The sequence below is a fragment of the Argiope bruennichi genome, chromosome 10, assembly GCF_947563725.1.
Source record: "Argiope bruennichi chromosome 10, qqArgBrue1.1, whole genome shotgun sequence".
In the NCBI taxonomy this organism is placed as follows: Eukaryota; Metazoa; Arthropoda; class Arachnida; order Araneae; family Araneidae; genus Argiope; species Argiope bruennichi.
This window is the reverse complement of record NC_079160.1, coordinates 25,005,969-25,031,758: the sequence shown is the minus strand read 5'-3', so window position 1 is coordinate 25,031,758 and position 25,790 is coordinate 25,005,969. Positions and strand designations below refer to the sequence as shown.

The 25,790-nt window shown below is 29.6% G+C and overlaps 1 protein-coding gene across 2 annotated transcripts; it reads left to right on the top strand.

Moving 5' to 3' along the window:
* Positions 1-1,478: 1,478 nt before the first annotated feature.
* Positions 1,479-22,184, top strand: LOC129988825 (uncharacterized). Of its 2 annotated transcripts, none has more exons than XM_056097096.1 (4): positions 1,479-1,689; positions 12,380-12,476; positions 20,004-20,097; positions 21,448-22,184. In XM_056097096.1, the coding sequence occupies exons 2-4, from the start codon at positions 12,455-12,457 to the stop codon at positions 21,596-21,598; spliced, it is 267 nt and encodes an 88-aa protein (XP_055953071.1). In that variant the 5' UTR covers positions 1,479-1,689; positions 12,380-12,454; the 3' UTR covers positions 21,599-22,184. The 2 variants fall into 2 exon arrangements, with proteins under 2 accessions (XP_055953071.1, XP_055953070.1); XM_056097095.1 differs by having other exon boundaries at positions 1,485-1,689; positions 12,380-12,463; positions 21,448-22,167.
* Positions 22,185-25,790: the final 3,606 nt, after the last annotated feature.

Genomic DNA, 25,790 nt, shown 5'->3' with positions numbered 1-25,790 from the left:
TTGCTAGATCAGTAGATTAAGACGGTTAAAGTTATAACTAAATTCTGAGAGAATTGGGTAAAACGTGAATTGGCACGTGGGAATCAAAACACTTTAACTTGTTTTTATCTTAAATATTGAGAAATTCTTAATACATAAAATTGCAGATGAATTTATCACACATATATATACACGCATTTGCACATAAACGACACGTGTACATAAAACCCAGAAATAAAAACGGCCTTAATGAAACCGAAACGAATAACAATTGTAAAACTCGATTCTACTTTAGTTATTCTGAACCAAAAGTTAAGTTCTGTTAATTAACTGGAATGAGAACACTGATTCTCTGATAGCTGTTGAAGATCTTGATGATTGAGTAAATCATAAAACGTAGTTTATATCCTTTTAAGAATGCATTCGATGTTGCATAATGCTGTGTTCTGTGTCAGCCAGTTTTGATTGTTGCCAAAGAAGTGGATTTAATATTTAAAGAGTTTGCTAGACAAGGTGATAATTGATAAAAGCAGAAAGGTTTATGTTGCTGAGAAAAACAATGCTGGAATCTCATCAGCTATCCGAAGGGAGACACGTTCTTAATGTGATAAGTTCATTGTAGTTTTCTTTCCCATTTTTTATTTTTATTTCTTTGCATGCCATAAATTTGTTCGGATTTTATGAAACGGAAGCAAATGTATCAAACAGCACTAAAATATTTAATTAATGGGCATTTAAAGACTTGGTTGCTCTTTATTAATTTAATTATTCCAAAAATACACATTTAACAGATGAATTTTCAACGTGCCAAAGAAAAAAATATTTAGCAATTGAAGCAAAAGATTAAATGCTCAAATCATTCGGATTAATAAAAGGTCATTTTATTTTGACAGAATTCAATAATATGCAAGAGTTCGAGAGCTCAGATATTTTAAAATTCCATTTATAATTTTTGTTAAAAATTAAGGGCAATTTGCAATCTAAACTCTGGTGCTGAGCTAATTTTTTAATATCTGATATTGGAATTTTTATATTTTTTGATACTATTTTATACATAAAAAATACAGGAATCCGGTCTGCTATTCAACAAGATTGGAAGACGCTTTTATTAAGCAGACGATTTTTTTGATAGAATCAGATATTTTCAACAACAGAATTGTTCTTGTGGAGCAGATGTTTTTTAAGTAGAGTTCTACATTCAGAATAATTATTCGCTTCAATTTAAATTCTTGTTAATAACACGAATTGAAACTTTGGATATTTTACTGTCCTTAAAATATTGTTTAAACCATTTTCTAACTGCGTATTTAAAGAGAAGTTTTCAATTTTCTCCTAGAGCAGAATTTCTAGGTCACGCCGGGATACGAGGTGATCTGGAAGCATTCATTTTTAGCCACGTGCAGCAATCAGGTTACTAATGAAGAAACCTTATAATTTTTATTTTCGCTCCTTGAAAGGTGAGATAATATCTGTTCGGACAGTTGATATGTCCGGCACGTACAGTAGACTGCAGGAAACAGTTTGGTATGTCGCAACTGTCTCACTTAATATGCTATGTCGTCCGTTAGGTACGGTTGTATTTCAGGTGCTTAGCACAATTTAGGTTACTTGCTGCCACAACTGTTCTTTAGAAAAGAGTGCCAAAATCGACTCTGAGATAAAGCTTTTTTCCCAAACGGTGCCGTAAGAAGTTAAACCTTTCATTTTAAAGTAAGTCATTAATCCATAAACTGATTTTTCGATGCTCTTAATTTACCGAGTTTATCTTTTTGTATGTTTAAGCTTTTACATATTAGAAACTTCTTATTCATTAAGTATCATAGTTTCTTTAATTTATATTGTTATTTTTGTGGATAATTTTGAAGTTGAAACGTTCCGTGGCAAAATTTCAAATCAAATTAAAAATTTCAGTTTAATGAAAGTTTTAGTAGATATTTCTTAACGTTCTTTGTTTAATTTCCTTAACGTTTTTTTTTAAACTGAAAAAAAAAGTTGTTCTTTTTTTGATGTGCCGGTAACTTTTAAGATGATATTACTATAAATTCTACAGTACAGCTTTCATTTACGTTATAATTCTCTTATTTTTATTCATTCAAACCATATAATAGAGACTTATATAATAACTATATAAACTATACTTAACTACTTAATATATACTTACTACTTAAACTATATAATAGAGACTTTGGATTACAGAATTTCAGCAGTTTTATAATGCTCAAAATTTATGTTTCTAGCTTATAATATGTTATTTAAATGATATAGAATTTTCATGCAGTATTTTAGAAGCAAATTCAATCCGCGTCAAAATTCTATACAGTATTTTGAATTAATGAATTTAAATTGTTTACGGAGATGAGGATGACGAGATTAAAATTATAGTGATGATGCATCAATCTACATTATTTTACATATTCGGAAAAAAAAATGCCCTCGAGCTTTTGATAAATCTCCATGTTTTAAACTTCTCCGAATGCATTTTTTTAGAATCATGATCGTTTTTCTATGAATAAAGTAGATTAAAAAGCATAACTAAATACATGGAATTTGGTTTGCGGTTTTTTTTAATCAAAACTCTAAACTTCTATCAAATTTTTGATTAAATCATTCTAAAATCAATCTTTTTGCGTAAATAAAAACGATTGCTCAAACACGAGAAAATCTAGATGGATGAAATTCGGCATATTGTCTGTTAGTTTATCATTTGGTGCTTGTGAATGCGATAAATTAAATATATAAGCATTAGGTATATGGATTTTAATATATAATCTTTAAATAAAAACTGTAGATTAGAGTAGCATTTTGAAACAAATCGGTGAAGACGCAAATGGTCCACAAAGCATATTTAATTCCATAATAATTTATCTTCTAACAATACAGCGAAACTAAACATAAAACAAATCATTTTGTGGAAATGCGTGAGAAAGTTACATAAGCTAAGCTCCCGATAGTTTAATTATAAAATTGCTATTTTATTTACACAAACAATATTTTGTTTGTGTCACAAACTTCTGAACGGTGTCTCACCAATTATGGACATCTGTAACTCTCTATAATAATTCATATCGAATTTGTTCTTCAAATATATAGTAGTAAAATAATGCGTTTCGAAAAGAGTATTTCTTCTGATTTTATAAGTGTGATTGTTTTGATTAGAGAAACATATGTTATATGATTTTTTTACTTTATTCATTTGGGAAACTGATATAGTTTTATAATGATATATGTCAATATATCATTATAAAACCATAATCGGGATAAAAAAAAACTTTAAAATATTCATAAAAATTTATTTTGGATCAAGAAAAAGCTGCAATAGTATTACAGAAACGACTAACAAATGTATTCCCGCGCTAATTTTTCAGATTTTTCCCCTATAATTTAAAATAAATCAATAGTTTTCCCCACGATATTGAAAGAAATGGCTAATGTATAGTTGTCGATTTTTTTTATCATGTTCTAGTGTTTTTTATTGTGATTTTCTATCATATTTTGATGCATTTAAAATTGATTATAGAGAAATTTATAAACTAAAATTATGCGAAAAAATGCAAGAATAGTGATAGCAATGTAGTTTCATGTTGAAACTTTCTGGAAAAGGAAAATTTTGGGAATTTTTTTATCACTGTATTTAATTCAGAAATAAATCAGAAACCTTTCAATTATTGCTATTATGATGCAATTTTAAATTTTCTTTGAAACTAAAAAAATTGCACTTTATGACTGTTAAAAAAATTAGAACTGAAAATTTTTTTGTTTATTTTTTATTCTATAGAAATCGACTTGTTCTTATTTCATTTTAATGATTCACTGAAATTTAATAAGTACTTATTTACTAAGTAAATACAGATAAATGGAAAATTTTTTGCTATTGAATTGCTTAATAAACAAAAGACTTTATCCATCTAATTTTTATTTGAAGCAAATTATACATTTAAACATTAAGTATGTTTAAATGTATAATGCAAAAATTTTAATTATCATGCTTTAGTCTAAGTAAAGCATGATAATTAAAATTTTGGCCTAAAAAAGGCAGGGAAATGAAACGAAAGCTAAAGTAAAATGTCCATGATAGTCCCTTTACTTATAAAATATCAATTTAAATTAAATGTTATTTTGGCATAAAAGACGATAAAAAATTTATAATGTTTTGAATTACTTTTACTTTTAAGATGGATATTCCTAATAAGTATTTAAGGTTTCTGCCTTTTTTTTTATTAATAAGAAGAAATGTGTAGAATTTGTTTGTATATAAATATCAACGAAATTTTTAAATGACTGATGTTCTTCAGAATTTCTTTTTATTTTGATTTCAACATGTGTAATTCTTAAGTAAAACAATTTAGTATGTGAAATATAATAAATACTATTTCATATAAAAAGTTTTTTTAAAAAGGTTCCTCAGTTGAAGCTCTTTTTCGTGTTGAAAGTGCTTTCGCAGCAACGTTTCTATCTGGAAAAGTTTTATCACAACATCAAAGTTCGAAAATTAAGAAAATGTGAATGCAAATGGGAAGCAAAAATAAATTTAATTTACAGCTCTCATGTAGAAGAATTTAAGGAAATGCTTTAAGTTGAGATGTCTTTATTCACTCCTAATATAACCATCGGTGCGCGGAAGGAAATATTTTGCATTTTTTTTATTGATAGAAATACTGCTTTTTAATTAAATTATAAAATTTCCCCGAAAACCTTCCTTTTTCTTCAAAGTTAGTGAACAAATTATAAACAGGAACAACATAATAAAGGGTATCATATATTAAATCGACATTAAACAAATAAATAGAGCAAAAATGATTTGAAAAAACATATTTAATATTCGATGGCAATAAGCACATAAATAAAGTAAGATAAAAAAAATTGTATATTTTAATTTCAAAATATTTTAATATAAACTAATAAAATACGGAAAATCCTCTTATCGTTTGCACATTTATTTTTAATTAAAATGAGAATATCTATGAGATCATCCATATCAAATATATTTTAAAATTCATTGCTTCTCAAAAATTTATAGGCTGCACCAAACGATTTTTAAAAACCGATGAAAATTTTTTTCCTTGCATAATAGTATTTAAAGGATGATACAGAATTCAATTCAGCATCACGATTGGCAAATGAAAGACAAAAGAAAATGATTTAAAATATTTGTAGCTAATATTTTCATTGAATGGGAATAAGAATACTTGTGAGAGAATCTTTCCCAAGAATGGAAATGGAGTTTTTTTAATTCATAAAAAAATTTCTTTTTAATTAATTGTCAAAACACCTTTAGTGAAATCTTCTTCATGCTTCATTGTATTTGTTAGAAAAATTTGAAGAATATATTTAGTATTTGTATTTCTATACAGAAAAACTGTTTAAGAATTTTGACTCATTTATATTTTATTTTATATATATTTTTTACAAATGCTAAAAAAATATGAAAAAAAAAAATAAAGAAAGCTGATGGAAAATTTTTGTCAGTCTATTTATGTTCTGTTGACACCTTTCAGTACTATGACACACAATTTAAGAAATACTATTCTATTTCCCGGAATAAAAATAGAAAGTTCTCGAAATTTATTTCTTTTTATAATCATTTAGGGGAAGGGTTTTTGTCGTTTATCCAATATAAATCCTTTCTTCCCAATTTTTCATGCCATCGAAGATGTTTTTATAAAAGTCGCTTCATCCTTTTAAAAATAAAGGAGGGAAAAGATTTTGTTTAAATGCGGAAGAATTAGAAAAATACAAGTAATTAATCGTCTTTTTTAAAAGTAAACCAGATCAATTTTTTTAGAACAAATTGAGATGATTGCTTCAGATAAAAGAATGTTTAGAGAAATAAGCAATGCCGGTTTCATCAAGTGCAATGCCGGTTAAAGCCTTCCATGAGTATTTAAGAAATACATATTTTGATGACCCCTTTTTCCTTCTCTAACATTCAAAATAAAATTTTTATTAATTTTGATTTGACTTGTATATGTGCAGTTTTATATGCGAAATTTTGACAAACTAAAAGAAAACCAGCAATTAAATGCCAATCACTTTCAAGAGAATTAGTTTCAAAATATAATGTATAAAAATTTGTAACTCAATTTTAAGGATAATATTGCCGGATATTCTAAAAAGTTTGCAAAACTTTTTAAAGCATAATTTAAATATTATTCAGATTTTTAAAATTATAAAACATTATATTGTTTTGTTTTAGAATTATACAATAAGACAATATAAAAGTTATAAAATTTGCAAGTTTTATAATAAGAAAAAAATATTGTGTAATGATTTAAAAAAATATCGGAAAGTTGTCGCTGAAATTTTTGATCTGAGGATTTTTTCTGGGCATGATATCATAATTGTGATCTGATATTTTCGTTCTTTCCAGGGTTTGTTAATTAAATCAAAATCCTCAACCTTTATTATAATACATTATATATTTTTATTCAGCATTTTCATTTTATTACGCAATTCACTGCCAGTATTTATAATTTTAAGTAATAATTAGAATATTTAAAAATAATTATAATTCAGCAGATTAAATGAAATAGGGCGAATTAAATAAAAGAATTTTTAAATGAATAATAAGACAATTTCAAAACCACTTCTAATTACAAGTTGGATTTTGTTTCAAACTTATTAAAAATTTCAAAGTTTATTAAAAGTTGTATATTAACAGTTACAAATACTTCCATATGGCTTTGCTTTTACATCAGCAGATTAGCAAAAAAGTTATAATATACGCAAAAACTCTCAACTATATTTTAATTACTCTACTTTTTTTTAATTAAAAGGTGATAATCCATTACATCAAAAATAGTAATATCTCATAGTTTCTCGAAAAATTACAAATTGTCCCAAATAATTTTTAGAATTCGCAGGAATCTAACTTTTTTTTCAATAAACTATTTTTAAAAAATGATACAAAATTTAGGAATGATACAGATATTAGTTATTTCTTAAATATTAGCTTATAACATGGAATGAAGCAGCTATTTTCAAAAGTAAATTTCAGTCTCCACTTACCGTTAAAACAAATAAGTTTTGAATTAGTTTTTATATAGCGGGAAACCTCAAATAAAAAGTAATTTTCCGCATTAAAATGATGAAGCAAACTTATTTAAATATTTATACCCCTTCTTTTTTTTTTTTTTTTTTTTTACTTCTCTCAAATTCTTTCGCAATCAAAGCTTGGTCTCTTCTCCATGTTGTTTTTAAGAGCAATACAATGCGCATGCGCGAAGGAAGCATAATTTTTAGCTAATAAAATTATTGTTTGTTACAACATTTTCTCTAAAATCATCTTTATACTGTTCAATATACCTAAAAAAATTCGACAGAAATCTGTTTCGTAATTTGGACTTTTATACGAAATCTAAACATTTTTGTTTCATTTATGTAGTATATTTTAAACCGTAAAGAATAATTTTGAAAAGTTGGATACGATAAAGAAAGAAAATATAAAATTAATTAAATGTCAATATAGATGATATATAATTCTAAATGCAATATTAAAAGTATTATGATTTTTTAACTTCTTGTTTAAGATAATATTTTCATTGATAAAGCCTTGCATTGTTTTTTTAATTCAAAAATTTTCAAATCATCGATTAAAAATATGATATAAAATTCTTTCCTCAAATTATTAGTATCAATGAACAAAAGTGTTATAAAAACATTAAAAGTATTCTAATTATATTTTTATGTATTATACTAATTAAACTAAGAATATTTCTAGAAATTCAACTTCCATTAACAAGGATTATTAGTTTTACTGCAAACGATTTTTTTAAAAATTTGATTCGAATAATTTTAGTCATTTTATTCACTGCAAAAACGTTATTTATTTATTTAATACTAGCCGCCTTTGGCGACCAGCCGGTTCGCCAATCTTAATGTTCGTTAAAATTTTAATAATTAAATATTTTATCCAACTTTAATAGATTCTTCAGCAAAATATTTTAAATCTTCAAATTTTGATAGTTATATAATTCACTCATAATATTATAAAGGCCTTCAGTCATAACGTGATATGTATCTCTCTAATTTTCTGTTACCCCTCGTAGAATTTATGCTTTAAATTAAAGTGTAAATGATTAATCTGCAATTAATATAATAATATTTTTTACTGAAACAAAGCATATTTCTAATAATATGATTACTAATAATAGAGTCACTGAGCGTTTAAACTTTATGGGCACTAAAGAATATCTTTCTTAATTTATGTAATATCTCAAGAATTTGTCAACAAAATTTCTCAGATTCCTCAAGAACAGATCGATTCATGAACAATGTTTAATTTTAAATGCATCAAACACTAAGAAAATAAAACGAATCGTTTAAAATAATCGGTCGAAAACAGGTTTAAAAAAACTACTTAAAAAACGATGTACTTAAAACTATAAGCATATACAAAAAAATATATAACTAACATAAATACAATTTAGTTACAAAAGCATGCAACTAACCTAAAAATAATTTATATCATTGAAAACAGGTTAAAAAATACTACTTTAAAAACGGTGTACTTAAAACTATAAGCATATACAAAAAATATATAACTAACATAAGTACAATTTACTTACAAAAGCATGCAACTAACCTAAAAATAATTTAAATCATCCTTTGATAGTGGTTGGTTGTCATGACAACAATCAGAACAATGCGCATGCGTGAATTTTCTTCGCCAGTTAGGTAACGCAAATGCGTGAATTTTTCTACGCCAGTTGGGGTAACGTTATGCAGATTAGACATTTTTAATTTCCTTTATTCTGTGTTATTTTAATTCAAAAGTACTTCAGAATGAATCTGAAACATGGATTAATTAACAATGTTTAATTTTAAATGCATAAAACATTAAGAAAATAAACAGAATCATTTGAAATAATCCGCCGAAAAATATTAACCCTAGCCTCATTACTGTTGGGAGAAAAAAAATCTGTGGGGAAAAAGGAAGATTATTTTGGCGGAAAATTTGGCGGTGGGGAAAATGGAAGATTTTTTTGGCGGGAAAGTTGGTTTTTAATTAATAATTAAAATTCTAATTAAAATTTCTGAAAAAGGGACCCCAGGTGCACATTCCCGACCTCTAAGGTATACATGTACCAAGTTTGATAGCTGTATGTCAAATGACCTGGCCTGTAGAGCGCCAACACACACACACACACACATTGAGCTTTATTATATGTATAGATCATCAGGAAATGGCATCATTTCTGATAAATCCAATAAAAATTATTTTTATCTGGTGTTTTCAAATAACGGATAATTTTTGATTATTGAAAACTGATTGTAGAACTTTTATAAAGTCGTAACTTAATGCCAAATTGATCAAAGTAATAATAACAAAACGTTTTTACTCTGAAGCAATAATCAATCATAATCGGGATTGACTTTTATTAGCACACGCTTTACCCATTGACATTTCTTATTTTTTATTTTGAACCTGTTCTACTCGCATGACCGTAATATATTAGATTTGATCTACGAGGTTTAAAAGTTGATTGACATCTGGTGTACTAATTAAGATGTGTTTGATGGATGAGGAATTATTTATTTTCTTAGCATGAAATGAATCATCATAGTTTGCTAGGTCAACAGTTAACATATAATTCTCAGAAATGTAATTATTTCAGAGAACTGATACTTTCAAGGGTTTAAAAGGCCATGAAAGTTCAGTAACATTCATATATTAAAATAGTATTACTCTTATATAATATTTGCTTGAATGATTTTGTGTTTTCTTTAGTGAAATTGAATTTTTATTAAATGGATTTTCAATTTCTGTATTTTTTTCATATGAAAAAAAATGTCAGTAATAAACCGTTTCTGCGATTCAGTTTTTGAAAAAAATTAAATTTTGAGTAATTTCTATATCATAAAAATTATAAAAAGTGTAATCGGTCTGATTTTTTAGGCGTAGTTTTGTCTAATTAAAATTTAAATTGTGTCCTAATGATAAAATTATACATTTTAAGAGCCATATTTCTTAAGATAGAAAAAGGAATCGAAGAATAAATTCATTTTGAAGGATAAAATAAATTTGGAGCAAACAGTTCTTTTAGAATCGAAGGTAAGATTCTGTTGAAGCACATTGTGGGTCTTTTTGTAAATCTAATAATGGGTAAAAAACTGCATACTTACAGTATAAGATTTACTTTTTTATACCTTTAATAATGACTGTATATTTAATAGCTACAGTTTATGTAGACTGTAGATTTAATAGCTACTGTATATTTTATTTACAGACTGTATATTTAATAGCTATAGCTTTTTTTCCTTTTAATATATCCATTCATTTACAAAAAGTTATTTATTTCGAATAAAGAACATATAATTTAAACCACATTTTTGAAACAAATCTTGTTGTGATTTCAAAATGTTATATCATTTTAGGAACAATTTTGTGTAGTTCTCAGCTTTCATCATATAAAATATGAAATCTAAGAAATTTAATCAAATACTCAATAAACAACATTAGGTTGAAAGAAATAGGAATTGTTTATTGGCTTACAATATGTTTTTTTTCGTCTGGATATATCCAATGGAAAACAGAAAAAGCTGTTTAGTTTCCTAAATATTTCTGTAAGTTTATTTGACGTACCTTAAAATTAAACTCCTCTTTTAAAAATTAACTTAGTCCAAATTATATTCGTTTTATTTTGATTTATTTAAAAATACAATTAATAAATGACATAACAAAAAATATGATAAAAGTTGGTAAGCGCATTGGAATTCAGATTCGAGGCACCAGCAAAGATTATTAAAAGTATCACTATATTAAATTTAAATTTATCAGGAATAGATTTTCTTCTTGTATTTGAAATAATTTTTATTTGATTATTATAATCATATTACGAATTATCTTCAAATTTTGCAAATACAATTATAATCTAATATTATAAAGTTTACAACTTAAATACAATATTAGAGAAGAATTTCCTAAACTTATAATAATTTTCAAAACTCAAAAGCTGGTTCCGCAGCCCCAACTAGAGGAATGATTTCGACGATTTTTATTTCGTATGAAAGAATATGATTTCTAAATATGCAGGCAATGGTCATTTATCGTCATCACCGCCATTTTTGAAAGAAATGTCAAAAACACTGTTTCACAGTATATTGTGTATGGGAAAGAGATACGTCAGAGTTCTTTAGACAAAACCATTGATGCAATTTCGGATTTTTTTTTTCAAATGAAAGCTCATGATGCTTAAATAAGTCATCATTGGTCACCTGTCTCATTTTCCCAGAATGAAATACCCCTTCCCCGAAAAAAATAACATCTATTTATTTGTGCAATATATATATGGAAAAAATCTCACTACAGTATCTCCCGTGTCTATTTTGTTAATAGTTTTTTCATATGAAAGATCGTAATTTCTCAATACGTCTTAAGCGGTCACCTGCCTCATTCCCTTCTAGTTTCGAGAGATGTAGCAAAACAAAACTTTTAAGGGGACCCTATCTTCAACAATTAGAATGATTTGGCCAATATTATTCGCCAGCTGATTTCACCATTTTTCAAATATAGCTAACCTTCCAGAATGCTCTAAATTTATTGAGCAAGTATTATTTAAAATAAAACTTTCTTTTCTTATTATAAGATGTAGTTATTCAAATTTGATTGATGCATGACTAAATTAATATTGTTAAAATCATAGGCAAATTGCTGCTCGCCGTCGATGGGTAACATAACATTATTTTTCAGTTGTTACGATTGTAGCGGATTGAACTGAGCGAGGATAGAATCCGGGACCTTGTGGTTCGCAACCGAGTAACAAGACCACAAGATAAAAGCAATTTCCCGTGTTTCGTAGCTGTTAACTGGCTTATAAGCTTTTACCACACACTCTCTCTCCATTGAGTCGAACGATATGGCTGGTGAGTGGTGATGTATCGTAGCTACGCCTCACCCCTTTTTTGATTTGGCGAGCGTGTGTGAGTGGTGCCGTTGAGTCAAGTGAGTCTGACGGCTTTGTGTTACTGAGGCCTTTTTTTTTGTGTGTGTGTTACTGCGTCAAGTGAGTCTGACGACTTTGGGTTGCTGTGGGTAGATGGCGCCACAACAGCTGTACGAAGGTTGAAGGTTAATCGTCCGAGGTCACCAATGTGCGGATTGGTATGAGCCAGGATAGACCCTGGGACCTTGTGGTTCGCAGCCGAGTAACAAGACCACAATACAAAAGCAACTGCCCGTGTTTCGTAGCTTTAACGGGCTTATAAGCTCTTCACCACACGATGTTAAAGTAACAGGCACATTGCATTTAGGTACCCCAAAATGATGTTTTGTATACGTATCTAGGCAATCTTTCATTTGATAGAAATTTATCGTCTATTTAATCTGCGATGAATAAGGAGGTGCTTATGATTTAAAAGAAACAACTTGTTTCATAGTCTGATAATAGATTTCTCTTTCCAGAAACCCAATAAAACATGAAGACGTTGTTACTAGTGGGAATGCTTTTTACGATCTACTTGTGCACCACAAGAGCGGATGAAGCAAGTAAGTCAACCCAGTAAGCCGATTTCTCATAAAAATTACTTTTTCAACTGCCGAGAATTGCCGATATTAGCTGCACAAAATTCACATGACTATCAACCAAAAATCAAAGCCATTTTTATGAAACTAACTTAAAAGTAAACATTGACTGAGTCAAAACGATTAAAAGAAAGATGCGTTGTATTGCTAATGCTGCTTTATTTAAAATACAAATGAACTTATCCAAATTAGAAATAAATGAATATTAAGTTTTACGGCAAAAAGGAATTAAATGGAATAAACAGGAAGGAAATTGAGAATAGGGCCTGAAGACTTTATCAAGGTTCACCCTAAGACAGGGATTCAAACCAGGATTTTTTTTCTGTGAGGTGTCTGACTTTCGTCCAAATTTATTTCATTTGGTGATGTGGCACCTTGAAAAGCATTGTAGGCATTTTCAGCTTTAAGCGCGGGAAAGTTGAATTTAGTTTGAGATAACTGTCTGCAGTGTTAAGCTCAATTTTTTCTATAAAATCTCTTAAATTATTTTTACATTCAACTGATATGATTTTTTGCTTTTATATTTTATTGATGTTTTTTGGTTTGATAGTTTGATAATGGTCATGCAGTGGTATGGTTGTATTCAATTTTGCTGAGGTCTTGCTTAGATTAGAATTTTGAAATAATATTTTGCTTATTGTTGTGTAATATATTGTTATTGCTTTATTGATATTAATTTTTGTCTTCAAAGCATCTATTTCTTGGGATTTTTGGGTCACGAGGGGTCAATACTTGGGTGAAAGTCAGACCTCTAACAGTAAAAAAATCCCTAGTTTGAATCCCTGTCTGAGGGTGATCCTTGATAAAGTCTTAAGACCCGATTCTTCCTTTCCTTTCTTTTTATTTCATTTGATTTATCTTTGCTCTTAAATGTAATATTCATTTATTTTTAATTGGTATAGTCTATATGGCAGTGTTTTTCCTTTAGTGTTGCTTTCCGAATACCTGACAAGTAGCTCAAAGATAAAAGTAAGATCAAAGATACCCCCTTCCCCATCTTGTCTAACCATTAGCGTTTATTGAATAATTAACTGAAGTTCCAATTATTGCAACAAATTAAACACCAAGCATGATGATGGAATTATTTCCAAGAATCAAAACCGAAACTTCAGCCGAATCCACAATATCAACCTACTCCAACCAATGTTAGGCCTTAAAGTGAGCAAAGTTTGAACTGTCTACCGGGTCTCAAAATATATTGAATGCGCTTAAGGAATAAATTTATGGAAAGTACAATTTTATAAGATGAGAGCAGCCGCCACGCCGAAAGTCCAGAAACACCCAATAATGAATATGCATGTTTCAGATCTCCTTGAATTAGAAAAATACAGTTTTTTGTACATATCTCTCTGCCGTTCTATGAAGACGGTAACTCATACAATTTGTTCAAGTAGTGCATACACCAAAGAACTGCAAAAGAAGATGCTACAGATGATAATTCAACTTCTTAAGATCCTACTCAGAAGGAAATACGAGCTTGTAATTAAAAACAATTTTTTAGTAAAAAACATCAATAAATATAAAATATAATAATATTTAGAACAAAGACATTTCAGCAAGGGAGCCCTGAATGAAAGTCAAGCGTGCGTATGTATGCCTGTAAAACACAAAACTTAGATAAGCATTTTCTTAAAATGCGTCTTCTTCCAAATAAAATTTCTTCTATAGACTGCGCCAAAATGGTGATTAATAGGCATCACATGCTAAAATAAATTTTTACTAAGAGAGTTAGAAGCGCCATTACTGCATGTTCTATATGCTAATAAGGGAATCACACAGAAAAATCCGAAATAACTTAAAATATATATAAATTGCGAAATGCTAAAAAAAAGTTATCAAGGTTGAAGAACTAGACACCACAGAAGAAAGTTAAAAATATATTAGTTAGTTCTTATGAGAATTTAAATTCTTAGCTTCCGTAGAAGCAACAACTAAATTTTTGGAACAATTTCTAGCAATCTGAAAAAAAAAAAAAAAAAAAAAAAAGGTGATTTTGTGACCCGACAACCGAGGAGAAAATTTGAGATCTACATATCATTCAGGGGATTATTTTTTTATTCCAAACAGAAATATTCATATAATCTTTCATCAAGACGCGTTTTGCATTGTAAATTAGCAAGTGTTTTGAATGATAATGATAGTAAATATCGCGGAAGCTAATTTAATGAAGCTCAATTGTAATTCAACAATCTATTTGATATTGATACTATTTTAATTACTCTTTTTTTCAATTATTTTTGATTTTGCTACAGGTCGCTTAAAGAGTCATCAAATAATAAAATAATCTTTAGTAACATTTTATATCTTCAAAGGTAATACATACACTCTTTGAAAAATTGTTACAGCAGAATTATACAAATAGCATCGATGAAATAAATGTACAATTTTTTACTGTACAGACGTATGCAGAAAGAAGGTTCGTGAAGTCGAGAAATATCTAGAAAAATTCTTCCTCACAATTTTGATAAATATCAACATTCTAGATTTGAATGTTTGAAAAAAAGTGTGTCTATATGTCTGACTTTCCATGAATATATGAACACGACACCTTAAAAACGCAATAATATAGAAAGATGAAATTTTTCAGATAGTTTTTATACCAGAGTTTTTGATTCGTATTAAATTTTGACTGAAGGCTATACGTTTTTACACCCTTCAATGAAACTATTCAAAGAACGAGCGCGTTTTTGGAAGATTTTTTTATATGCAGGATACTTCAAAAATCCTGTAATAATATTTAAGGATAAATTATGAATTTAGAAATAGCATAACATGTAATACAATAGAAGATTGCGAAAAATAAAGAGCGCTACAAAGTTCTTTGGAAAGAATTAAATGAGGGGAAAAGTGCACTACATTAAATATACAACATAGGTAAAATGAGGTACTAATTCACACTAATGAAACAAAGTTGCAAAGATTACAACATGTGAAACATCTCTCTAAGAACAGCACTATTTTGAAGACTTTCTTTATGTTAAATATTCTCATGATTTGTTGTTCAAAATGTATCCTAGTATATGTGATTATATATATACAATTTGTATATATAATAATATACTACTCCAGGGCTCATGCCTCTTCTGCATGAGCACCTGGAGTAGTACAATGGTTCGTGTCAACAGCACTGAGTTATGGTGGAACTCTAACAGCCGTCATCAGCTGAGGCATAACTCTTTCCATACAATATACGTCCTGTCATTGGAGTCGAAGTAACTAGACCTCACTCCGATGAAGAGAGTGAATCGAATATTGCTATTCTCAACAGGAAAGAGAGAACCAATCACTGAACCGGAAGTTTTCATTTACATATCTGAGGTATCCTTTCTGGTGGACATTATTATTCATGAAATGGTGCTCTTGTGAATTTGTGTATCATTAGACCTCATATCCATTCCTTTTACTTAATTCACTGGAAAAGATGAATATACTGATAGACTTTTAAAGGCGTAGATGCACCAAAGATCCTTAAAGTTAATCTAAAGACTTTTGATCCCTCCTGTGTATATTGCCACTCCAACAGGTGGGGGGCGGGGGCAAAATATAGAATAAAATATAGGGATAAGAAGCTTCTGGCAAGGTATTTGGTTCTCGCTTACCTGTTAAGTATAATAATTATGTGTTTACTTGTTAGGTATAATAATTATGTTTTTACCTGTTAGGTATAATAATTATGTGTTTACCTGTTAGGTATAATAATTATGTGTTTACCTGTTAGGTATAATAATTATGTGTTTACCTGTTAGGTATAATAATTATGTAGTGTCGAGTTACCTCCACGTCAAAGAAGAGGCGTATTCCTACGGGAGCGGTTGAACCGTGGTTAGTGATGGCTATTAGGATTCAAAAATAATTTCAGCCTCAGTGTTGTCAAGATGACGGCCATTCATTTTTCTCCAGATCTTTCAGGCAGAGCAGGTGTAACTCTGTTGCTGAATAGATATGATCATTCGAGTAGGAATGAATTATTATATAAATTCTAATGATTGCATTTGCACTGTGCTTAAGAAGTAATATTGCTGTCAAGCGATTTTTTATGGTCATAAGTTATTTAATAGGCCACATTATTCTTAATTGTGCGTTGATCATATCATTTATTTGTATATCTATTATCACTACTATAGTGAAAATTAATTTTAAAGAAACAGTTGAAACCAGAGAAAAAAAACTCTTCTAACTAGAATCGTTGAAAAGATAAATTTTAAAATTTTAAAATAGCTTAAAAATTTATTATTATGCTGCATTGCTTTGAACTAGAATGACTATAGGTTAGAAATTCTTAATTTCATTAATAAATTATTTAGAGAAGAATAATTAATATTGTCACGTAGAACTATAGTATAGAACTCAATGACACACACAATGAGTAGAGCTAAACCAATTTATTAACTGAACTCAGAACACAGTGACTGACAGATCTTCTGCTTTTATACTAGCAGGGAAAGTTCCAGAATACTTTTCTGGAGACAGTAAGAAAAGTCCAGAACACTTGTCTGGTAAACTAAAGAAATGTCCAGTATCTTCTGGAACATGAAATAAAGAAAAACATAAAATCAAGTAATTAAATATTTACACATACTATGAATCCCATCGTCTCTAGCGGGTTCGAATTCAAGGTCTTGATTATGAGACCAGTGCCATGACCATTCGCCCATGGAGATTCGACTGTCTTTCTTCAATGCGACAATATATTTTCAAGTTTTATTCTTTTTTATACTTTTCTCTAAATTTTTTTCTCGTTTTCGTATGGTTTTAAATTAATGCTACATTTTATGCGAAGTTTTAGCGTCATACAATTTTGTTATTATTATTTTTTATTATTTTGAACCAATTTGAACGAACAGATATCACAAAACATCGCCTACAATTTTACGTGTTTGTTTATAAGACCATGACAGATATTTTTTTTAAATACAAAGTTTGATTTGATTGGCTGTTAACGGAGTAATTGAACGCAAAGGTTCTTTACCCTCTCACCGAACAATGCTGTGGTAGCATAGTAACAATTGCAGTTACATGGTTGAGTAGATTAAGTGACATTTGAAAAACAGAGACGATAAGAAATTTTGCACAGACAATGGTGAAAAAATAAAAAATAAATAAAAGATTGTCGAAAAATAAAAGGAAGAATAATAAGTAAATTTTGCATAATAATATTTTTAACAAAATCAATCGGATGAAGATATAATATCAAGCCACGGCAAAACAAACAGGGAGGAACCAATCAAAATGCTAGATTGCTAGATGGATCCCAGGAGCAAAACGAACCTTCCTAGGAAATCCATACCAGGCTGGGTGAAGATCTCAGGTAGTTGCATATAAAACCGCGCGATACTACAATAACTTGACTAACCTGCAAAAAGAAAGAAAAGCAAACTCCGATATAAACATGAATTTATTTACAATAAATTTAATTAAAAACACTTTTCAAAAACATACTTATATTAAAGAAGTAAACAGTGGAATTTTTCAATAGAATTATTTTTCACATTTTAGCTTTAATATCACATTTTTTATGCAAATCATCATTTGATGGCATCACTGGTACGGAATCGAAGTTTTATTTAATTAATAATTAGATTCCCAAAATATTAAACTGCGCATGGTTATCGAGAACACATAATTGTTTAAAATCCTAAAAATCAATGACTTCAAAAAATGAGTGAAAAATTGATGATCAAGTCAATTATATCTTTATCAGCATGAAGCAAGTCAACTTCATTAAGTGTTAGAAACAAAACAATTATGTATATGAAGAAAAAGTTTTTGGCTTCACTGCAGATGATGCCAAAATCCTTTCGCAATGTGAGCCACATAATATCTACAACAAAGGACGTATTCTTGGACCACTTTAAACTGTCAGTATTTCATAGATATCTGCCACCGATCCTATGATTATTAGTAATGAAAGTGATGCCCGTTGTTTCGTATAAATCGAATTCCATTTTATCCATGTAACCCACCAAGAAGGAATCGTTGGATATGTGGTCGGGGAATCATTAAGGTCATGTCACAAGCCTACTGCTTCCGTTAATACAGCAATAGGAATAGGCCCTATCGAGGTCTTGTTGTTGTTGCTTCTTATGGTACTTGCCATTCACAAGCCCGCTGTTACGAAGACAGCGATTTAAGCCGGTGGGGGTGCGTCTCTTGTTTTTAGTAGCGCCAGCTAGAGCCAAGAGTAAGACTTAGCTACTCATGCATCACATTCGCTTGCACAACCCCTTTTTACAGGGGGGGGGGCACATTCAAACATCTCCCAGCTAGAACAGATGAAGAACAACCATGCCCGAACCGGGACTCGAACCCAGGACGCACAGACAACGGGGAAGACGCGCTACCCGTATGCCAGGACGCCGACCCTATCGAGCTAGCTCCATACATCTTTCTTAAAATATACTACTACCAAATAATCCAAGATAGAGAAACCCGACCAATCCAAAGTGAATATCCGGATCGATTACAAACAGTCGGGAGAAAGCAGGCATAGATAGAGAAAATCAAATAGTTACAGCAAGGCTTGCACACTCGTCATATCTTATAACTTAAAACAATATTGTAATGACTCAGCTTCTTCCCTGTGTGACCATGGTGACGTTTCTTTTCCCACGCTCCATAATTAGCATCCAGACAGCAATATCAGCAATGGCGCCGCCCTACCGCAGTGTAAGTGCTTCCAGAAGTGCCAGGTGGTCAACCCCTTTAAAGTAAGGACATCTGGGCAATTAGTGCGAGTCCAGATAAGGGACCCCACCTGCATTGTATTTGAAACAGATGTAAACCTGCATTCTTTACATTGTGGAGGGTGGTTCCCCAACTCATTCCCACAGTCGACGGTAGACCAGTGAAGTTATTGCTGAACGATTATTGGAAAACCGGGAAAATGGTCCGATGTGAATGAGGATGGGAACAGGATAAAAGTGCGACGATATTGGAAGAGAAGAATCGGTGGACACTGAGGCAGAAAGCGGAGTGTCCGACTAGAATTCCACCCGAAAAGATTGGTGGATCCCTGGAGCTACGTCTGTTTGCGAGAACGCTACGAGTCGGCTAGCTGTTTTCTTAAGAGGTTTCTCCGAAGTATTCTTATAACTATCCTTGTTGTATCGAATAAAAATCATTTAACCTAGATGATGAACTGTAAATTTATGTAAATAAATCTGTAAATAAAGAATTTGATCATAACGCTACCTTTTATTGGATCGAGACTTTACAATATTAATAAAATATTATACGAAATTTACATATAATAAGGGAAAATTTGCAAGCTACGAAATCTACGATTCCAACAGAATTTGGAGAGGTTAAAGTACATGAAATAAAAAGCAAAAATAGTACCCAATAATGCTGAAAGTTGCCAGAATACTTTTGTGGTTGCACATTGGATCTCCGGGCACAATCGTCCATGCAAAACTTTTTCGTCATGATCTAGCAAAAGGTAAAAATTGTAAACAATCTTTTAAAATACCTAGTAAAGACTTATCTAAATCTTTTGATTTTTCAGGTCAGTTAGGACCAGAAGAGAGGAGAACTCTTTTGGCTGATGACGATGACGTGTTTACGGATACATCTCCAAGGAGATACAGCCCCAATTACAGGTCAGTTTCCTATTTAAAGTACTTTATTTTGAACCATTATTACAACTGAAATAAAATTGAATTCAGTGAATATTTAAATCATCTAACTGATTCTGGATCGAATTTTAACTGGCTTAAACTATTCATGCAAATAGAGTGTCTACAGTAATTTACGAGGTTTTAATTGTTTTTCCTCATATTTCCAATATGAGGCCCACAACATACCGAAGAAAATTGAGTAATCGCAGAGCACATACTTGATTTACTCATGCTATAGATATCACTTTAATTTTTTTTTCTGATACAGTGCTTATACAGAAAAAATATTGTCATGATCAACAATTTGAACTCGAGATTTCCACAAATCTCCACTTATCAGACTTACTGGTACAAGGAATTATGGACAGTTTTGGAATTATATCTGCTTGACTGTACAGGCTACAAATCAAAAATCAAAAATGCTTTGAGCTAAACAGATGAAATTCTGTATCTGATCTTAACAAAAAATTGTAAATTTCTATCAAATTCTGAATGAAATCCATGCGCAGGAAGATTTTTTGTTAGTCCGAATGCACGCAGATACGATAACTGTAAAATGTAAAGAGCTAGATAGATAAAATTTGGTGACTCTGGGGTGAGAAAAACATACTTCTTGAATTATATCTATCTGATATTGCAAGAATCATAACTCAAAAATGCAACGAGTTAGAATCATGAAATTTAGTTTGTGATGACTTTTCCATCAAATTTGCAAAAATATCTAGTATGTTTTGGATGAAATTCATCTATGGAAAGTCCATCTTTGTTCATGTGATTCCAATAATTCAAAAACACAAAGGGTTACTAGGACGGAATAAAATATGTAGATTTTTTAAAAATTAGATTAAAAATTTATTATTATTTTAATAAAGTTGATACAGAATTACAGATCCGTATTAATTTTTGGATTCAATCCGTAGAAAGGTTAGCTGAATAACGGATTGTATATTTGGAAGTACGTAAGTGCGATACTAGGAAACATCCCCTTTCCGTTAATACAGCGGAGTTAATACTTAAGACAAATAAAATTTGATATGTGCTGCTATAATCATTATTATAGTTCTGTATCACATTTTGTAGTCAGTTGTCGGGAAGGAAAACACCCAAAGTTGCATATTCAGTTTTCTTTATGCAATGTGAAGCACAAATAACGCCATATTGTGCTAATTAGTGTACAAGAAAATTGAGAGGAGAACACTCTTGTTGATTACTATAGCTATCGCCGTCCACAAATTAAGTGGTAGCATAAATTACTCACTTTTTCCTATATAAAATGCCTTGTTTAAACCCAGAAATCAAGTATGACGATCACGATTTTTTTCTTTCTCTTAGACAACGAGATTGCGCACGCAAGTACGAAGACTGCTCATTCAAAGAATGCTGCAGCGCCTGCATCCGATGCTCCTGCGACCGTAGCGGCAAGAACTGCAGATGCAACGGAGAGAGTCAGCTAGCCCTTTTCTTAGGGCTCTGCAGAAACTGATCCATACGCGAAAAACGAATTTTTTTAATGGGCATATATTAGTATTGTTTTGGTTTTATTGCTGGTTATTTTTGTATTTGTGTCATAGTTTTTTTATTTTTTTATTTATATTTGTTATATATATAAAATTGTGTTAAATTCTATTTTTCTATATTTTAAAAAAATTTCTGAAGTTTTTTTAAATCCGGTTATTTCATATAAACTCAAAGGGCTTATTTTAAGGATATTACACATGTTATCAATTGTCACAAAGTAACTCACTCGAGGAAAGTTTTAGATATTTTAGCTGAATTTTATATTTTCAAGCTATTTTGTCTTAAAATAATTGCAATTATATTCTTTATTTTCCAAATGGAAATATGCTTTTTTCCCTTCTCTTATTTTTTTGTTCTCTTATTTTGTTTTTATTTTTACAATTTTATTTCAAAATTATTTTAATTAATTTCAAAATAAATTATCTGAAAGATTTTTTCGAACATAATACTAAATTATATTTAATTCCTTATATTTAACTCATTTCTTTATATTGAATACGGAGCTAAATATAACCGGAATTCTGTTAAATTTGTTTTTATGTTTTCCATTTATTTTTTTATTTGTATGGTGCCAAAATAAATGACAAAAATATTTGGGTGTTTGGAAGAAAAATAAAAATCTTCATATTAATTTATATAAGTAAGAATTTCTTATAAATTTCTGTTACTATACATATAGTACTTTCATAGAAGAATACTGATTTCCATTCATTTACATAAATGTGGTATTCGTAGTTATTTTTTGACGTAATTAAGAAAAATACAGATACCCATATGTAAAAGAATTGCTTAGCTCAATATGAACTTTAAATAAAAACATTAAAGTCATTTAAGTCTAGACTCAAGAGGTTCATCTTTTTATTAAAAACGGTCTAATTTTATTTTATGTTATAAAAAATTGCTTACTGGGGGATTAATTTCAAATTTTAAATAACGTAGGGAATTCGGATATGAAGCTTCAAACATCTGTTTGGTTTATTATAAAATCTAACATAAAGTGAAATTCTTGATTGAATGGCGACCATCTAAGTAAATTGTGTTTCCTCAAAATATCACCTACCCATTCTTATTTTTAAAAAATCAATAAATATCCCCTTTTCTCAATTTATTACTTTATGCTCATAAGTGAATTTGAATATAACTGAATACATCAAATTAAGGAAGATTTAATAGCCTTCATATTTTTTATTTATTTATTCGCTTGTTAAATTTACAAAGAAAAAGTGTTGTAATTGACAAAAAGTTCGAGACACTACAAGATTCTGAGGAATCATAATCGTTGGTTGACTGCTCCGACCGTCTTGAGGCACACGGATAAATCTGAAAGACCGGACCACCGCGACAGCATTAGCGGGAAGGGAGGTTTAGTCCTAAGGACAATCACCGGCTACGGTACAAACCCTCCTGTGGGAAGTGCGATCCGTCATTGGTAGAGAGTTGCCAATCCCACACAATTTCTGTACCCAACCACTATACTGGAATCTCATCCTCATACCTGATATGCACCCCCCCCCCGTGGGGTGGGATTCTGACGAATATTTATATTCCAGATTTCCTAGAGTCGAATACGCATTTAGACCTCTTTCTTTTAAATGACTGGATTTCAAATTTGATGTGCATTTACAATTTTTGTTTCGAGATAATATGAAGGAAATTCCTTTTTTGAATTATGAGTATCTACGAATACGTTATGCCATGAGATAAACAGATAAAATTTGGCATTTAGGATCATCATAAGTTTTTTATATATGTATTAAATTATGATCCATCAATAATCCGACAGACCTTACAAATCAATCGGCTACACAAGAGATGACAAAGTGTGTTAGAGATGTAAGGCTTTCTATCGAGAGACCAATAAAATAATTTACTCCTTGCGAAAGATTTTCAATGATTTAAAGGTAGGTGCCATCTTTGTAACTATCTGCATGTAGAGTGAAATGATTGTTTCTGATACACTATTTGTGATACCTGAAAGGAAAATACTAATAAGCTGACTATTTATGCATATATGAGGAATGTAATTCAAAACGCAAAAAGTGACCGAATATAATGCATAATACTAAAACAAAATTCTTGACACATGGATAATTTTGCTTTAAATATGGTAATGGATAGACTGTCTGAATGTTTGTCTAACTATGTGCTTTCGAACCCGTTCACTCAAAAAACATAACAAACAAAATAAATGAAATTCTATTCATTGTCTCAGTAAAATAGAAGATTGCATCAAATTTTGGATGCAATTCGTTCAAAGAAAAGAGGTCTAAAATCATGTTCGTAACGTTTATTTATAGTGAAATTATACGATATAGTCAAGAAGAGAACAACACTACTACTAATTTAAGCAATGTGCATTATGTGATCAAATAAAAAAATATTAAAAATAAAAAAATGAAACTTAATATTTATTAAATTTTTGCTTAGATTGGCAATCCACTGTAATGACAGCTTTTAGACATCAGATATCTTTATTTACTTTACAAACTTTCCTACAAACTTCACCAGTTATCAGTTTAAAACAACAGGTTATAGTAATTCAGTTATTTCAGAAAATAAATCGTTATTTTATGAAATAACTGATCAAGATCTATCAACTATATCCTAGAATATCTAGCTATCACAACTATGTATAGACTAGTTATTTCATGAAAGGATTGATCATGATCTATCAGTTATATCATAGAATACCTAATTATTTTATGAAATAATTGTCCAAGATCAATCAATTATATGCTTGAATAAGCTGTGTATAGAGTACCTAGTTATTTCGTGAAATAATTGATCATGATCTGTCAGCTATATCATAGAATACCTCATTATTTTATGAAATATCTGTTCAAGATCAATCAATTATATGCTTGAATAAGCTGTGTATAGAGTAGCTAGTTATTTCGTGAAATAATTGATCATGATCTGTCAGCTATATCATAGAATACCTCATTATTTTATGAAATATCTGTTCAAGATCAATCAATTATATGCTTGAATAAGCTGTGTATAGAGTACCTAGTTATTTCGTGAAATAATTGATCATGATCTATCAGCTATATCATAGAATACCTCATTATTTTATGAAATATCTGTTCAAGATCAATCAATTATATGCTTGAATAAGCTGTGTATAGAGTACCTAGTTATTTCGTGAAATAATTGATCATGATCTGTCAGCTATATCATAGAATACCTCATTATTTTATGAAATATCTGTTCAAGATCAATCAATTATATGCTTGAATAAGCTGTGTATAGAGTACCTAGTTATTTCGTGAAATAATTGATCATGATCTGTCAGCTATATCATAGAATACCTCATTATTTTATGAAATATCTGTTCAAGATCAATCAATTATATGCTTGAATAAGCTGTGTATAGAGTACCTAGTTATTTCGTGAAATAATTGATCATGATCTGTCAGCTATATCATAGAATAACTCATTATTTTATGAAATATCTGTTCAAGATCAATCAATTATATGCTTGAATAAGCTGTGTATAGAGTACCTAGTTATTTCGTGAAATAATTGATCATGATCTGTCAGCTATATCATAGAATACCTCATTATTTTATGAAATATCTGTTCAAGATCAATCAATTATATGCTTGAATAAGCTGTGTATAGAGTACCTAGTTATTTCGTGAAATAATTGATCATGATCTGTCAGCTATATCATAGAATACCTCATTATTTTATGAAATAATTGTCCAAGATCAATCAATTATATGCTTGAATAAGCTGTGTATAGAGTACCTAGTTATTTCGTGAAATAATTGATCATGATTTATCAGTTATAACATAGAATACCTCATTATTTTATGAAATAATTGTCCAAGATCAATCAATTATATGCTTGAATAAGCTGTGTATAGAGTACCTAGTTATTTCGTGAAATAATTGATCATGATTTATCAGTTATAACATAGAATACCTAATTATTTTATGAAATAACTGTTTAAGATCAATCAATTATATACTTGAATAAGTTGTGTTTAGAGTACCTAGTTATTTCATGAAATAATTGATCATGGTCTATCAGTTATATCATTGAATACTAATTATTTCATATTTCGTGAAATAACTGATCAATATCTATTAACTATATCGCAGAATATTTTGTTATATCATGAAATAATTCATCATGAACTATCAACTAT